Source organism: Rhinolophus sinicus, chromosome 15 (genome assembly GCF_057876585.1).
Source record: "Rhinolophus sinicus isolate RSI-liver-muscle chromosome 15, RSI-T2T, whole genome shotgun sequence".
Taxonomy (NCBI): domain Eukaryota; kingdom Metazoa; phylum Chordata; class Mammalia; order Chiroptera; family Rhinolophidae; genus Rhinolophus; species Rhinolophus sinicus.
Genome location: NC_142515.1, coordinates 97,841,816 through 97,859,903, shown reverse-complemented (window position 1 = coordinate 97,859,903; position 18,088 = coordinate 97,841,816). Strand labels below are relative to the sequence as shown.

The 18,088-nt window shown below is 32.8% G+C and overlaps 1 protein-coding gene across 1 annotated transcript in view; it reads left to right on the top strand.

Moving 5' to 3' along the window:
- LOC109447280 (putative ATP-dependent RNA helicase DDX60) overlaps nucleotides 1-18,088 on the top strand; it is an 85,385-nt gene that overhangs the window by 19,999 nt on the left and 47,298 nt on the right. Inside the window, exons 7-16 of the mRNA XM_019731470.3 lie at nucleotides 2,393-2,554; nucleotides 4,117-4,275; nucleotides 5,744-5,885; nucleotides 6,859-7,014; nucleotides 9,523-9,628; nucleotides 10,079-10,194; nucleotides 11,479-11,639; nucleotides 14,855-15,113; nucleotides 16,670-16,836; nucleotides 17,379-17,537. Coding sequence (XP_019587029.3) covers nucleotides 2,393-2,554; nucleotides 4,117-4,275; nucleotides 5,744-5,885; nucleotides 6,859-7,014; nucleotides 9,523-9,628; nucleotides 10,079-10,194; nucleotides 11,479-11,639; nucleotides 14,855-15,113; nucleotides 16,670-16,836; nucleotides 17,379-17,537 — 1,587 coding nt within the window. The remainder of the gene's footprint in view (nucleotides 1-2,392; nucleotides 2,555-4,116; nucleotides 4,276-5,743; nucleotides 5,886-6,858; nucleotides 7,015-9,522; nucleotides 9,629-10,078; nucleotides 10,195-11,478; nucleotides 11,640-14,854; nucleotides 15,114-16,669; nucleotides 16,837-17,378; nucleotides 17,538-18,088) is intronic.

The following is an 18,088-nucleotide window of genomic DNA, read 5'->3' as shown; positions in this document are numbered from 1 at the left end:
AGTGTTTACATTTCATTTTGGGTCCCTCCCACCCATATCCTGATTATTTTTAATTATCTGTTTATTTTGGAGGGTATGTGAAAGTTATATGAAACATTATTATGATTTTAAGAATCAGATATATACAAAAAGATATACTCAATGAAGTAACACTTTATTAATATACCTGCTACTTGGTCCCATTCTCCTCTACAATTCACCCCTTTCCCAAATGATTACTGTAAGTAACTTGTCTCTTTAGTCTCAAGTTTATCCTTCCTGTATTTCCTTTGCACACAAAAAAGATACATACGCATTTTCTTATATCCCCTCTTTCTTAAATAAATAATAGCAATGATATCCTTTAGTACTTTTCTTTTTGCATTTTACAACATGTCTTAGAAATAATTTTAAAGGGCTGGCACGGTGGCTCAGGCGGTTGGAGCTCCGTGCTCCTGACTCCGAGGGCTGCCAGTTCAATTCCCACATGGGCTGGTGGGCTCTCAACCACAAGGTTGCTGGTGGAATCCCTCGAGTCCCGCAAGGGATGGTGGGCTCTGCCCCCTGCATCTAAGATTGAACACGGCACCTTGAGCTGAGCTGCCACTGAGTTCCCGGATGGCTCAGTTGGTTGGAGTGCGTCCTCTCAACCATAGGGTTGCCGGTTCGACTCCCGCAAGGGATGGTGGGCTGTGCGCCCTGCAACTAGAAAGCGGCGGCTGGAACTGGAGCTGAGCTGTGCCCTCCACAACTGGGACTGAAGGGACAGCAGCTTGAGGCTGGGCGGTGCCCTCAGCTAGGATTGAAAGGACAACAACTTGACTTGGAATAAAAAGGCCTGGAAGTACACACTGTTCCCCAATAAAGTCCTGTTCCCCTTTCCCAATAAAATCTTAAAAAAAATAATAATTTTAAAGCAGTTTATATTTATCTTCCTCTATCTTATGTAGTCTTTTTAAGTCATTTTTGTCTGCGTAAACCAAGTCTGTCTCTTTAAATCATTTGCCTAGCACTTTTATGTGCCATATGATGCTTTATGTTGCGCATATGTTGAAAATAATTTCCTGTAGTCTATGCTCTATTCTACCTGGTTGCTTTTTTTTAATTTTCAGATTTAGTGTAGATTTAATTCTTCTGCTGGTTGTTCCAGTGTTTCATTAATCACTTCCACTAATGTTTCTCTCTATGTTTCCTGAAATGTTTCTCAATCTGTCTTTGGTCACTACAAAGCCTTGAGTTGGGGCAGGTGTGGCACAGGAGCATAACAGATTGCATAGCTGGAATATGTTAACGTTTCCCCTTATACACAGTGATTTTGCAGTATCACTATTCTGTCTTCTTAATTCAAAGGGTGTGATTTCATGTAGAATATTTATAGTTATAAAATATTTAATATTTTTAGGAAGTTGATTACAGATTCTACTGTTTTCAACTACACAGAAATCCCACAAAATTATGTATCTTTGTATGTATGATAGAATTTTAGCAAAATGCATAATAGAATTTGAAAAATATAAAAAATATCCAATACCTCACATTGGAGTATAGGGTGACTTAAATTTCATTAATAGAGTATAATATCTAGATTTCAGTATATAGTCTCATTTCTTTGAATACCTTTCATGATCATTATACCATGATTACACATAGTTCTACCATTTAGAGGTAGAAACTCACATATTTTTAATATTACCTTTCAGTGTTCTGTATATTCTTGTACAATTGACAGCATATCATATATACCTATTATTTAAACTTGTTCTAATTATCAAAAATTCTTCACCAGTTTTATTTTTAACTGGATTCATAATATTTCCCTAATGGTAAACATTTAAATTGTTTGAAAATTGGCTTTTACAAATAGCTTTGTGAAGAACATCTTGGTACGCATCTTGTATTATTTACCTAACCTTGATTTAAAACTTAAAAACCAATCAAAAAGTATCAACGTATTGAATGATAATCATAAGTATTGCCAAACAGCTTTGCAGTAATTCTGCACCTATTTAGAAATTACATATCACATTTCAGTGCTATTATCATTAAAATATATTTTGCTAACTTCAAAGTAAAAATATATCAATTGTTATTTTTATTACTAAAGAGGTTGAACATTTTTTCTCTTATTAATGTTTGTATTTCTTTTGTGTATGATCTGTTGATGTCTTATTATAGGCTTTGATGTTTTCCTATTTATCTGTAGGAGCTCTTTACATACATTTTTAAGGGTTTTGCTGAAATTTTTAAAATTATTTTCTCATTTTAAAATGATATTTATCATTTTTAACAGAAACGTTTATAGTTTTGTGTGTTCATACCTATACTTTTCTGTATGATTTCTTCTGGTAAGGTCACTAATGAATAAAAATATTTTTCTAAATATCATGACATTTTACAATTTCCTCTGTGACAGGCATGTGAAACTATTTCTCTGCTTAAGCAACTCTGGCCAGAAGGATCTGACATTCGGCGTGTACTTTGTGTTACGTCATGTTCATTGTCTTTGAGAATGTGCCATCACTTTTTAGAAAACAGAGAGAAGACTACCCCTGATCAGAAAACTAACATCCAACAGGTGTGCCTGTTTTAACTTTACTATGAACCACCATTGCTCTTCACTTTTGAAATTTTATTGATTTTCATCTATTTTCCGTTTGGTACTTCATTTGTGTCCCTAATTTATTTATATGAACTTCCAAAAGCGGGAAAAATCTAGAATTGGTTTATAAAAAACACCTATTGTACTGTTATATGATTTAGTGTTTTACTGTACAGATGTTTCTCTTAGTACATATTTAGTCAAATTTGTCCACTCATCCAGAAGAAGAGGAAATGATCAAGAAAATTAGCACTTGGTGAGAGCTTACAATGTTACGGTGTTCTGGGCTCTTTGTACACCTCATGCCATAAATACCTCATAGCATTTTAAAGGAGGTGTTCTTATCCCTGTTTCACATGTGAGAACACTGAGGTTCAGGTAGTACAGATACCATTCCTCAAATCAAAGTTATTAAAGAGCGGTGTGGATTGAACCTAGGTCTGTCTTATTCAAGTTTCACAACACCAAACTATTTTGCAAGAACATTCCTGCTGTAGTGTCCGAGTGCCATCCTAGAGATGCTGAAAGTCTTAAACTTTTTATGGTTGATAGAGTTCGTTAAGAATCTGTTGACCAGTATAGGTTTGTTCTCCAACTAGTCATCCCTATATGTATGTGCACACATGTACATGCACACACACACAAACACACTCTCAGACACAGGAGTGTACACATACTATTTTGTATACAATTTGAGTGCTGGGGGAATTCTTGGTTAAAAATTCTTATTAAAGAAAAATGAAGTTTGTCTCTGTCTTCTACAATTTCAGAAATGAACAGAGCTCATCACCTTTACCTGGCATCCTTTATATAGTATTTGGCTTTTCAATATCTGTTTGAATATATTCTCAGTAAAATATTTCTACATGATTAGGGATGCCATTTTAAACTGTTGTCAGAAAAATGATACAAATCAAATGTATCTCTCTGGAACTTCCAATCATTAGGCCCTATTTGGCCCTCTGGAGGTACTCCGAAGCAAATCTTAAACTTGTTTCACTTACAACCCTGCAAATATTTGAAGATGATTATGAGCCCTTGTCGTATCACGTTAAATATGCCCACTTCTCTATCCTTTTTCTAGTTGGTTGTTTTTAGAAATGTCCTGGTTTCCTCACTCTGGTAATTTTCAATGTAACTTTTAAACTATGATGCCTTGGACAGAATAGAACATTTAATGTTTGGCTCCATCCGTACAGAGTCCTATGGGACCATGACTTCATTAGCTGCTTGGTCAACTCACGTAAAGATTGTCTTGAGTACAAATACTAAAAAAATGCTTTCTACAAACTGCTCTTATATAAACTGCTCTCTGGACAGGGAGCTGGAAGTTCCCTGTCCCCCTTACCTCACATCTGTATAAACTCAGTCAAGTTTATGTACGAAGAAAAGGACTTTCTCAAAAATGTAGAATGAAGAATGTAATAATATGTGATTACTGCACAGCAAAATGTGGCTGCCGACTTTCGTGCTGCTGCATGTGGATCAGGCAGTGTCCCAGCCAGCTGTTCTCAGCCTACATTCTTTATTTTATTCAGGAGGAAAGGAGTTGCTTAACCCTGCAAGAAATGGAAGATTTATGTAAACTGCATTGTCTCAGTGTGGTATTTCTACTCCACTTACCTCTTTCTCAAAGAGCTTGTACTAGATTCATCGTTTCCCATTGGATTGAGGACATTCAGACATTCTTAAAAATGGTAAATATATTCTTTATTAGTTTATGAATTTATTTTTTTTGTTTCAACTGTTTGATATATAAAAACCAGAGTCACTTTCAAAATTAGATTTATATGAGAACAATGTCATCCCTTTGGGGGGCTTTAAAAGTTTAATGGCCTAAATCAATCATTTCCCAATTTTACCAACTCTATTTGGTAGTAGTAATAAACTGCATGATATATATTCAACCTAAGGAAAAAGCCTCTCTGTAAAGATTAGTTCTTTTTTGTTTGTTTGTTTATTTGTTGTTTTAATCAACTGTAAGGAATTAATGGCCTTTGCACTCTGCTCTGGAGAAGAATTAAAGAAATCAATGTAGTAGTTTACTGTTTTTGTACATTATAGAGGATAGTTAAAGGAAATTTGTAGACTTTGGAAAAATAGAAAGCAAAAACTAAAGAAAAACCCAGCTGCCCACCCCTTAAATCGATGTTGGTAATTATTAACATTTTGGTTTATTTTCTTTATTTTAAATGATTAAATGTTTCTGTTGTTATATGTACTATTTCTAACATCAGAAATATATATATATATATATATATATATATATATATATATATATATATATATATGGAGAAAGAGAGGGAGAGAGATGTATATATATCTATGCATATATGTTTTTTCTTTTCATGTATTTTTTCTATTTTCTTTCACATTCTTGATTGGCATCATTTTTTAATGGCTACTAGTTATTTTTTTAAATGGATATACCATGGTTTATTTATCCATCCCTCTATTATGGGATATTAAGAGGATTTTAATTGTTGTATTATAAATGCTGCTATTCTCTAGGTTCTTTGAATGTAAGCCTTTCCCTTTAATTTGGGGGTATTGACTCAGACTGATATCCAATAATGAGATTAGTGGATCAATTGACTTTTTTTTTTTTTTAGGATTTTGATATTTATATTTAAATGGTAAAGGAAAGTGTTTTAGAACCAATTAGATAGAAAGCCAGTCCACAAATATTTATCAAATGCACAAGCATTGTGTGAATCACTGGGGATACAGTCAGAAAATATAAGAATATATTTACTCATCTCACCCTACCAACTTCATAGAGTCACATTTTGCAGGGAAGACAGATACTGAATTTTAAAAATTACTATGAAGGAGGAACTATAGGGTGCTTTAGAATCTGATATTTGAAAGACTCTCCTTAGTCTGAATTGTATGGCTTCTCTTAAGGAATGAAGAGAAGTAACCAGTCTTGAAGTAGGAGTTAGTAAGTTGGAGAGAGGATAAAAACTAGATTCTAGGAGATAAAATAGAATGTGTGATCATCCTGAAGATGGTATGACCAAGGAACTGTGATATATCTAGTGTAACTCGAATAGAAAGAATATGGGAAAGTGATAAAGCTGAAGATTATAGACACATTTAAAATCATATAGTTTATTGCTAATATAAAAATTGTTATAATTTGGTTTTATTTCCAATTTTCAGAAAAAGTGGTGTGAATATTTCATCCTAAGTAATACAAACATTTCTGAACTTTGGAACCTTAATTTAATTCACCTTTCTGACTTAAATGATGAGCTTCTGTTGAAGAATATTGCCTTTTACTATGAAAATGAAAATGTTCAAGGTACTATCTTAATATATTACAATAATCATACTTTTATCCAGAAATAAACAATAAAACAATATAAAGAATTTAAAACTTCAAAATAATTTACCTGTATTTCCAATATATAACATAGCAATTGTTTTATTTCCAATCTTTGTTTACACATGCATGTAAGTTTTATTTATTTGTGATTAGAGTGAATGTTGTATTTTAAAACTTTTTTAACTTAATATTATTCCACAAATATTTTTGAAAAAAATATGTGTGTGAGTGCTTAGTATTTCCAGATAATTTAACAGTTGAACTTTTCATTTAAATATATGCATAACATTTTTCCGTAACATTTACTCTAATATATGTAATCATCCTACTATTATTAGATATTTAGAGAATTTTATTTTTTTCGAAAGATGAAGCTGATTTATGTATTTATTAAATGTTATTTGTTTTTCTTTGAGCTATTTTCTAGAATAACTTTTCTGCTATATTTTAGTAGTAAAATACAGAACACATTTCAAGAGAACTACAACTGATTGAACAATGTTGAAGTTTCTTTGATCTCTAGGATTTGGTTTCTTCATATTGCAAGCATTAAAATAAATTGCCTACATATAAATTTAACAATCCTCCACACATTTTCTCATTTCTGAAAAATCATAGTTTTTATTCAGTTTTATTGAATGTAAAGTTGTGTGTTGTATGGCAGTTTTTAATACCTTAAATGATAATTAGATATTCACCATCTGTTGTCGTTAGCTAAGTTAATTATAATTTTAATACTTAGTTATCAAATAGGTAAACAAGATAAAATTTTAAATCTACAAACTCATAGTCAATACTAGTGACCATTTTCATTCAGGTGCAGTACGGAACTCACTGAAAACTTTACTGTTGGAAACATATTTCAGAGCTCTATGAATTTAGTCAAAATATGTGTTTCTGTGTATGTGTGAATGACTTTTAATACTTAGTATTTTTAACAATTATATAGGCCTACATTTGAATTTGGGAAATGTCATTATGAAAGATTATGAACATCTCTGGAATACTGTATCAAAGTTGGTCACGGAGTTTGATGTTGGAAAGCCATTTCCTCTGAGAACAACAAAACTTAATTTTCTTAAAAAGAATCCATTACCAATCAAAGGTAAGAAATCTTTAAATTAATTTGAAATAAAAGCAGCATTTCTCTAAAAATGTTTTAAAAGTACCACTAACTAAATGCTGCAAGTATAATTTTCTGGTACTATGCTATTTAAAAGTAAATTACCTTCATTGTCATATCATCAGGGTGATATGCTATTATTATAGTTTTGAAGAGTTATATCTTTTGTTTATAACTAATATTGTTACTATTTTTTTGAAAAAGCCAGGTATATGTGACTTCCATTTCCATCTATATGGCAGTATAGATCAAGTGAAAATCTCTTGTAGAAAACTATTAAAATGCTGGATAAGAGACATTAAACATCTTTTTGTATAATTATAGCTAAGCTCATAACAATAGAAGAGAAATCCCAGGGGCCAAAAATGAAAGGAGAGCCTGATCTCTGGGTAATACAAAATATATCACTCGGAGAATTTCTGGTTATAGATCTTCTCTTAATAATCTGTGGCTTCAATTTACTCTGTTAGTAGGGTCAACACAACTCTAAGCCAGAAAATTAATTTTAAGTGATCAAAGGAATTTAGCAAATTCTCTGTAGAGGAACATAACATATACCATGGTTGTATAGGATTTTCTGCCAAATAGTAGTACAAATACAAATTTATAAAACAACAGAGGAAATAAGCCCTAAGAAAAACAGTAAGCTAAAGAACTAGATAGAACTCAAATACTTCAGATTTTGTAATTATCAAAAATAAAATACACTATATATGTGTTTAAAAATCCTTAAAGAAATAAAATATGAGATTTGAAACATGAGAAAATAACAAAATAAAAACATCATTCACATTTTAAAATAACAGCTTGTAGAAATGAAAATATTATCAACAGATGAGTTAAAAAGCTGACTGGATATTTCTAAAGAGAGAATTTGTGAACTAGAAATAAATCGAAAGAATTACAGATATAGAGAGTGAACATGTTGTATACTTTAAATTTACCCAATGTTATATGTCGATTATATCTCAGTAAAGGTTAAAAAAATTAAAAAAAAATAGAGAAGAAAAAATATAAAAGTCATGTTAAAATATATGAAGGAGGTTGGCCTGTTCGCTAAGTGGTTAGAGCACAGTGCTCATAACACCAAACTCGCTGGTTCGATTCCCACATGGGCCAATGAGCTGTGCCCTCCACAACTAGATTGAAAACAACGACTTGACATGGTGCTGATGGATCCTGGAAAAACACACTGTTCCCCAATATTCCCCAATAAAATTATATATATATATATATAAGAATAGAATGAAGAAGTCAACTTTTCATTCATTGGGAGATTCAGAAGGAGAGATTGAGCCAATATGAGTCAGACAATATTTTGAAGAGATTATAGTTGGGCATTTACCTGAATTGATGAAAGATAAGAATTTGCAAATTCAGGATGTATTATAAATCCCAAGTGGAATAAATTAAACACATGCACATACACAGTCTCAGACAAATACATACACTAGACACAATAGAATAATATTGTAGAATATAAAAAATAAATATCTTAAAAGAACCAGAGTTACCAAAAGGAATAAAAAGTCTAATAGACTTTTTAAATAACAATGATAGAAGTCGGAATAGAGTAACATGATATATAATTAATAAAATATAATTTAAGAATGAAGGAGTAATGTGGATATTTTCAGAAATACGAAACTGATTTATCCATCATCATAACATCACTGAAGACATTTCTGTATGTCGAATTTCAGGAAAAAGAAAATGATCCTAGAATGAATATGAAGAGAAAAGCTAATGGGAATTTAGGGTGTATTGATATAAGGATATTTTTCATGATGTGAAGAAAGAATATATATCCCCTTTCCTTTTTTCAGGATGAGTTCCACCAGACAAACACTCTTGAGTATAAGTAGTTTTACTGATCACAGAAAGACAAAATAAGGGAGTGGTCAGATTAGAACAGAAAGAAGAAAACAAATGCAGGGCATGTTAATTAGTAGGTTTCCACTGTGGGCAACTACAGGTAAATTTTACTGGGAATCTCAGTCTTTGGCTAAGGGCTCTCTCTGGGGCATTGAATTCTTAGCACTGCTCCATGTGGGCTGTAAAATGAAAAGTGCTCAGGCAGAGGGTTGTAGAGCTTGTATTATATATAGTAGGAAGGCATTGGGAAAACAGAAACAGTGAACACCAGGGGAAAAGGGGCAGAGAAATGGCAGCTTACCGAGACTTATGAATCAGATACTAAATAAAGGCTTTAACTAGCTGACTACCATATATATGACATATATACGGTATGTATGCTATCTAGCTACCTACCTTCCATGTACCTACTTAAAAGCTGTCTATTTCTTTATACTCTACTGTGTTCCAAAATATTTTAAAGTGGGAAATAGCTTTATGGGAAGGGCTAGAATTGATAAATATAAATAAGATCAATGAAAATTGTTTTTAAAGTAAAATTTTAGATAAAAATGTATAATATTCCTGTATGAAAGTTTACATTTGACCTTGTCTTAATATTTTACTTGTTTACAGACACCTCCAAGGAAAAGATGCCCAGTTTGGGTTTTATTCCAATGTCATCTGAGGTGGTTGATAAATTTGCTGGTGACATATTGAAAGATTTGCCTTTCCTGCAGAGGTATGGGGTAAAAGTACCTCAGTAAATACTTGTGTGGAATGGAAGAACTACTTATTAAAGTTTCCTTGAATGTAACAGATTAGAGTCTATTAGTTGTAATACGTGTTTTGTAACACATAATGAGTTTAATATCAAATTTAACAATGTCCTTTGATTAATACTGTGAAAATCAACATGGTTTTAGTCTTAGAGTAAAATCACTCTAGCTGCATATTTTTAATTAATGTATTAATTAATGAATATTTGTTGTTGATGGGACTATTAGAAACATGGACTTCATTCTGGGTTCTTAAGTCTCTAATAAACTTTGGATTCAACCATTCACATCGTATCACAGAAAGAGGAAAGGGGAATATGATTTTTAAAACTATTATTACAGAATGTCATCTGTGCTGTTATATTTAAGGCATGTGATTTAAAATATGTGTATATTTCTTTTTTTTCTCATAGTGATGATCCTATTGTAACTTCACTGGTTAAACATAAGGAATTTGATGAACTTGTACATTGGCATTCTCACAGACCCCTTAGTGATGATTATGACAGGACAAAATGCGCATTTGATGGTGAGCTCTGTGACACTGGTGAAATAAATTAAAATCAATTTCACTCTCTGCCTTTTATTTTATTGAAGTATTAGCATGTTATGTGCCACAAATTATACTTCTTGAATAAGAATAGTCTAGAAAGTATTTAGATGAATGCCAATAAAGATGGTGATGAAAAATTCCCATTTTATTTACTGGCAGCCATATGTACATAGGTCTCCAGATGTCTTAGGAGGAAGTACACAAATATGGCATTTAGCCCCACAAAACATAGAAGCTGTTTTAAGCAAAGACAGTTAGTGGTTGAAGAAATCTGTGTATTCCTTGATATAAAAAATATTGAGGCCATAGTCTTTCAAGCACTTGCTGTTGCTTTTGTGTCACCCAGTTGACTGTGTGTGTGTAACAAGTGCCAGCATTTTATCTGCCTTCGTGCTCCAGTTGGGTGGAACTGCAGAAAGGCTCATGAAATCACTAACAGTAGATCAACAGAGTTTGAATTAGGGATCTTGTCTCCTTGGTTCATTCCTTGTCTTTATCTCATAATTGTCTGTCCTTATGATCACTCCTACCCTCCTTCAAGTTGACAAAACTTACTTTCAGAAGAAAGAAGTTTGCATAGTAATCATGCTCATATGAAATACGTAGCCTACCTATGTAAACAACTACTAAGATTTTGCAAAATATGAGGGCCTCCTTTAGATTAACCATTAGCATTCTTCAAAGTGGTTTGATTTAGTATGTGTAGATAGATGTAGAAAATTAACCAGCTTAATTACTCCCTTTAAGTGAGTATTATAGTTTTCCTTGGGCAAGGGAGTAAGTTACAGCTTGATTGTTGGGATTTCCTGTCATTGGATTTCACCATAGTGTGAGGTTTTTCATTTGCTAAGCTCTTGACTCTGTGGCCGTGGTCTAGAGTAAGGACTTTTCTATCAAGTAATGCAAGAAGCCAGAATATACCAAATGGATATCTTTTTGACTCTGCATCTGCCTTTCTCTTCTTAACTTTAAGGGCACATGACAGAGGTAATGCCCAGAATCTCTAATTCTTTATAGCATCCTGATATTTGTTTTGGGCGGTAGACAGTGAAAAAGTGTTTTGTCACGTCCATCCTTTAAAAAAGATAAAGGATTATTCTATAGACAAGACCTCGTCTGACTTAAGATTCCTTCTTTTAAAAAAGTGAACAGAGTAAATTACTATTCAAAATAAAAAGAAAAGTGCATGGGTGGGTGGGATGGTGTGAATAATTAGTGAGAAATATAGTCGTGTTACATTTTAAGTCTTTTATTTTTCAGAAAAACCTAGAGATGGTTATTTCTTTAAATCTCTTCAAAAGTATCATCGTTTTCAACGATTTTATGGAAATTCATTAGAATCAGTCTCCTCCAAAGTCATTGTAACTCAAGCTATCAAGCCAAAGAAGAATTTCAGTGAACCCAAGAGCAAAAAGGTAAATGTAGGTTCTATAAATTCTACAAACATGTTTTACTTTTCTTTGTCTTTTCTTACTTTGATATTTTTCAGTCTCTTTGGTAGTTTCTTTACATGCTATGCTTTTTGTTTTTGATATATGATCACTTTTTATTTTATTTATTTGCTAAGAAACTCTAACCTGTATATAAAAAGTTATATATGGCTCTCTCTATATAATAAAATATATGTTTATTTGTAAAAAAGACATTAAGTAACTAAAGGCTTGGATTTAGAAATGTTGAAGTCACATTAAAAATATAGCTCTTAACATTAAAAATGTAGCTCATTGGGAGATCTGGTCCACAGTGGCAATATAGGAGGTTTCTGAACTCACCTTCTCTCATGGACACACTGAGTTTATAGCTAGCTTAGTTATTCCCTTTAAAATTCCCACTGAAGGAAATCCAGAAACTAGCTGAGTGACTCCTACATATTGAGTGATTGAGGGGAAAAAAACCCAATGAAACAGGAAGAAGAGGCTGAGAGATACTCTTGCACTAAATTCCATTCTGGCATAGTGACATATAATCAGGAAGGAACTCACAACTCCCACCTTCTCCCTCTGGAGGTAAGGGTTTGGACCTAAGAACTAGCACCCCAACTTTTAAGATTTCTACCTGAGGGAAGGACCCCTCAAAACATCTAACTCTGAAAGTCAATGAGAGTTTCTTCCACAAGACCCAGAAGACTATAGCAAACAAAGAAATTTGTTTCTTAACAAAGCCTGTTTCTTAACAGGCTTGCACTGAACTGGCCTAGCTATCTCCCCAGGGCTCAGCCAGAGACAGCAGACTAAAACACATCTCCCATTCCCTGAAAGAAGCCAATTTGCACACTTTAAAAACTGCTGTCTGGGGGTCAGTCTTCTAATTTAGAGTACATCTAGGAATAGAATGTAGTCCTCCCCAGACATCAGGAAGGCAGAGGACACCATCTCTGTATTCTCCTTGTGGCCCACACCAGATGTGCAATGTAATAATGTAAATAAATACAAGGTGTTTTGCATAAGCCTCATGGTAACCACAAAGCTAAAACCTATAATAGATAGACAAAAGAGAAAGAGAAAGAATTCTAAGCATTCAACAATTTTCTAAGCATAGAAAATTAGCAAATCACAAAGGAAGAGGCAAAGAGAAGAAAGGAACAAAGGAATTATAAAATCAGCCGGGAAAAAAAAAAAATTGTAAGTCTATGCCTGTCAATAACTACTTTAAATATAAATTGACTGATTTAATCAAAAGTCATAGAGTGGCTGAATGAATAACAAAAGACCCAACCATATGCTGTCTGCAAGACACACTTCAGCTTTAAGGACACACACAGACTAAAATTAAAACATGGAAAAAGATGTTCCATGCAAATAGAAACCAAAAGAAAGCAGGTGTAGCTATACTTATATCAGAAAAAATAGACTTTAAGTAAAAGACTAATAAGAGAGAAAGAAGGTCATTATAAGATATAAAGGTGAAAACCTGAAAGCTTTCTAAGATTAGGAATAAGACAGGGAGGCCCATTCTTGCCACTTTTTTTCCCCCACTCTTGCTACTCTTATTCAAAATAGTACTGGAAGTCCAAGCCAGAGCAGTTAAGCAAGGGAAAGAAATAAAAGGCATCCAAATTGGGAAGAAAGAAATAAAATTGTCTCTATTTGCAGATGACACATTATATGTACAAAACCCTAAAGAATCCACCCAAAAACAGAATCAATCAGTAAATTCAGTAAAGTTACAGGTACAAATCAACATATGAAAATCTGTTTCATTTCTATACACTAATAATGAACTATCAGAAAGAGAAAGTAAGAAAACAGTCCTATTATAATTGTATCAAATAGAGTAAAATATTGAGAAATAAACTTAATCAAGGTGGTGAAAGACCTGTGCACTGAAAACTATAAGAATTGATGCAATAAACAAAAGAAGAAACAAATAAATGGAAAAATAATCCATGCTTATGGATTGGAAGAATATTGTTAAAATGTCCATACTATCTACAGAGTCAATGCAATCCCTATCAAAACTCCAATAGCATTTTTTTCTCAGAAATAGAACAAACAATCCTAAAATATGTATGGAACCACAAAAGACCCCGCATAGCCAAAACAATAGTGAGAAAAAAGAACAAAGTTGGAGGCATCACCCTCCCTGATTTCAACCTGTATTACAAAATTGTAGTAATCAAAACAGTATGGTATTGGCACACAAACATTTGGAAGATTAAAACATTGGGAAAGCTCAATGTTATTGATTAGCATTAAATACTGAGAAAGTGGTGACAACTAAAATTGAGTTTATTATAGGCAAAGTTTAGATATTAATTTCATGACAAACCAGAATCGTGGAAGGTTTGTCAGAAAGAATTCTCTTGTGAATACAACAATGTTCTTATTTGTCTTTGTAGATTAATGAATCATGTTGATAAAAGTATAGTAAAAATGGGCCCATATTGTGATTAAGTCTATTGGAAATGTATATCTGGATAGAGCAAATAAGTTGTATTTATGTTCTTCCTTCTATCTCCTCTTTTCTTTCATTCCCTTTCTATTTCCTCACTCACTCATTAAACATTATGAATTAAATATTTTATGGTTGGGACATACAGACAACTATGACACATTCCTGTTTTAAGGTAATTGATCTAGAGGAGAAGTATGACAAGTAAAACCACAGCCACAGTACATGTTATGAGTGCTTTGATAAAGAGATGCCTGGGCAGAGGAAGAATATATGACCTAGACTTAGGAGAGTTAGGAAGGGCTTCATCTAAGAAACATCTTGAAAGGTAAGTAGGGGATAGAGAGGTAATTATGAGTATGGAAGAATGGAAGACGAAAAACAATTCCAGATGCAGTGACAGGAAACAGTGCATGGAGACATGGAACAAACAAATGAAAAACTGAAAAACAGTGGCCTGGTGTTTCTGATTTTGTTATCTTTTCTCTCTGATTTATAATCTAGACCATTCAGAGAACTGAAAAATTATCTGCACAGAGTTTTTATACTCATTAAAATGAATTGTCATAAGTTTTCAATTAAAAGAGGCTTTAATTGTAAGATATAAACTAAAATTATGCCATTCAAGAATGGGATGATGGTCAAGATAATCAATAGACACTTAAAAATATTGTCCCATTCATGAAATATCATCTTGGAATATTTCCAACTTGATTCATGGGATGTTTCTTTCCTTTTTGGGCAGGAGACTAAGGCAGAAATAATTACTAGAGAGAATAAGAAGAGATTACTTGCCAAGGAAGAACAAAAAGAAGAGAACAAATGGCATGCTCTGTCATTTTCTATTGAGGAGGAACTGAAAGAGAATTTAAACTCTGGAATAAAGAACCTGGAAGATTTTTTGAAATCATGTAAAAGTAACTCGGTGAAACTTAGAGTTGAAATGGTAGGGTTAACTGCCTGCTTGAAAGCGTGGAAGGAACATTGCAGAGGACAAGGAAAAGGTATGTGACTGTTTTTCATTTTGATGAATTGGGGAATTAATAAAAAAATGGAATGATGATAGCTGTCACTTATTATTATTATTAACTGGAGAAGCCTTAAATGCATTATCAGATTTTATCCTTACAAAATTCCTCTAGGTATTCTTACCTCTATTTTATCAACGAGCAATAAAATCTCAGCGAGAGTGCCAGTAGCAAATATTCAGCACATTCATAAACAAATTCAAATGAAATCACAATCAAAGAGAGGTTTTAAAAAAAAAAAAAACTACTTACAAAGTTGTATGAATGGTTAAGGGAACCAGCAAAGATGGTGAGGCACCTAGGGAGAATCTGTCATTCCTCTTTGAAATCTGAAAACATTTTCTATTTGGCTAAAACTGACACCGTGTTTATCAGCATGGTGAGTTCTTCCAAAAATTACCATGGCTTCCATGCACCCTACTTTCTAATTTCTGCAATGGAAAGTAGAAAAGAAGAGACAGGGAGAGGAAGATAGTGGAGAAGTAAGACTGGATAGAGACAGGTAAATTGATAGCAGGTGATATGATCAGGTGCCATACTTCCAAACTGACCTTTCAAACAAACCTAATTGATGTCAGTCTTGAGCATCTCCACATTTGAATCCATTTAACACATGGTAACCTGGTTCTTTTTTTTTTACCCCACTCTCATTCTGCTCACTTCAGTCTGCTCTCGTAGTCAGCCTTTTACTGTGGATTCTATTACAGCGAGAAGCATTAACTTGGCTTACTGTATATATTTCTCCCCAACCAAGATGTATCAGGATTTGAAGTTGGCTGTTACTAAGAGTGATCAAAATTAATAGCGGCTTACCCACCTGGAGAGTAAGAATTCTGTATTAATTTTTTTTTTTTGGTAGCCTCAGTGTTCAGTAAGTGTTTGGTAGTAGTTGGTAAATAGATAAAGTATAGGTTGACTGGAAGACAGGTGGAATCAAAACCAGCCCTAACTTGCTAAGTATGGAAAGATTATCAGCGAGGAGAAATAAAAAGGATATATATTTGACTATAAAGAAATGGAGAGGAATTAGCAAAGTCTTTATCTGGCAGTTGTAATAGGCTGCTTGATTTGAGAGGCTCCGGTGATTACACCAAATACTTATGTATGGTCAACAGTAGAACTCAATAAGTGTTGCTAAGTTTTTAACCAGATATTTAAAGTCATCTGAATATTTTTCTTTGAACTGAGTAGAGAAGGCATGAAAATAATAGGTGGAGAAAATATTTGTTTTTCCCCAGAACATATACAAACTTGAGCTTCAAAGATATTATTTCTATCAACGACAAGATTTTTCCTTTTCTCCAACACTTACACAGCTACTTCTCAGTTATTCATGGAGATGATGAAGTGTGTATAGTTGCACTTTTATTTTATTTTATTTAGTACTTTGTATTCCACAACCTCCATTAATGTTAAGTAAGATAGTCAATTTAGTGAGGTCCGAGTGATAGCCTGAATGGCTCATCTTGGATAATGAAACATTTATTATTATTGGTGGTCTTTATAGCAGTTTTATTGTATTCTTTGCCAAGGTGAAACCACAAAAGATTTAAGTATAGCTGTTCAAATGATGAAAAGGATCCACTCCTTGATGGAAAAATACCCAGAACTTTTACAAGAGGCAGATCGGCAACTCATAGCCAGATGCCTTAAATATTTAGGATTTGACGAGTTGGCAAGTTCTTTATATCCAACCGAGGTAATGTTTTCATAATAGCTCTATTTTAATACAGTAATTATTAGGTATGCATAAAGTGTCTTGCAAGTACAGCCACCTCTTCTGGATTTTCTTTACCTGAAAATATTTGCACTGAGTTTATAATCATTAGTAATTCAACTGCCCAAATTTAAAGTAATCTAGAATTAGGAAGCTTGTACAAAATCTTTCCTGGACAAACATTAAATGCCACATAATCTCTGTAGATTCTTGAAACAAATCCTGTGTTTAATTCTAGCAAGAAAAAATTAACTACTATATTGTGATTGTGAATTGTCTTTAAATATATCAGATTGTAGCTACAAATAGCATGATGGATATTTGAAAATTTTGATCTCTGCTAATTTACTCATAGTTCAGATAATGATTCGGTGGTGAAGGACTTCTTCCATAACCATTACAAAATGTAAAGCCTGGTAAAATGATTTTCTCATAAAAACTCTGCTCAGTAATAAATATTTTAATTATTTAAATGATGTTATAATTTAATATCACTTTCAAAATGGATTTTTAAAATAATTTAGGTGGCAGCAGATGACGACATAAAGAAGAAAAAGAGAAAATATTCAATTGGCATTGGGCCAGCTCGGTTTCAACTACAATACATGGGTCATTTTTTGATACGAGATGAGAGAAAAGATCCAGATCCCAGAGTACAGGGTTTTATTCCTGACACATGGCAGGTAATCACTGAATGAAACAAACATTATTACATTTTATTATTAGATGTGATCTCAGCATCTTCTCATTATTGTGGCTCTATATATTTGTCATGAAGTGCTTAATACTGAGTCACATTACTTAAAATTATTTTGTCATTAGGAAAGTAAAATGTGAGCCCTTTTCCCAACTTAAAGAAAGTAAAATTTTCATTTCATTCATTTTTCATAAACAGACCAGTTCCTTGGACGTACTCTGATGATTTCACGTGCATATTTTTGAATTTCTCTGTCATCCAGTTGTATTGTTATGGATCAGCCTCCAAAATTCCCTGTGTCAGTAGGATTTCATATGTAAATATATAATTGTTCACAGAAAAATTTGGGTGTCTTAAATTGTATAGACAATTATTTAAATATTTATGTGCCTCATCTATCACCATAGAATCTATTCTTCTATAAGTAAATGTAAAATTAATATTTATGGGTATAAAATTTGGAATAAAATGGTGAGTTTCTGCATAGACTGAACCACGAACATTTACCCACAAAAATGCAATTAAATATTTTTCCAC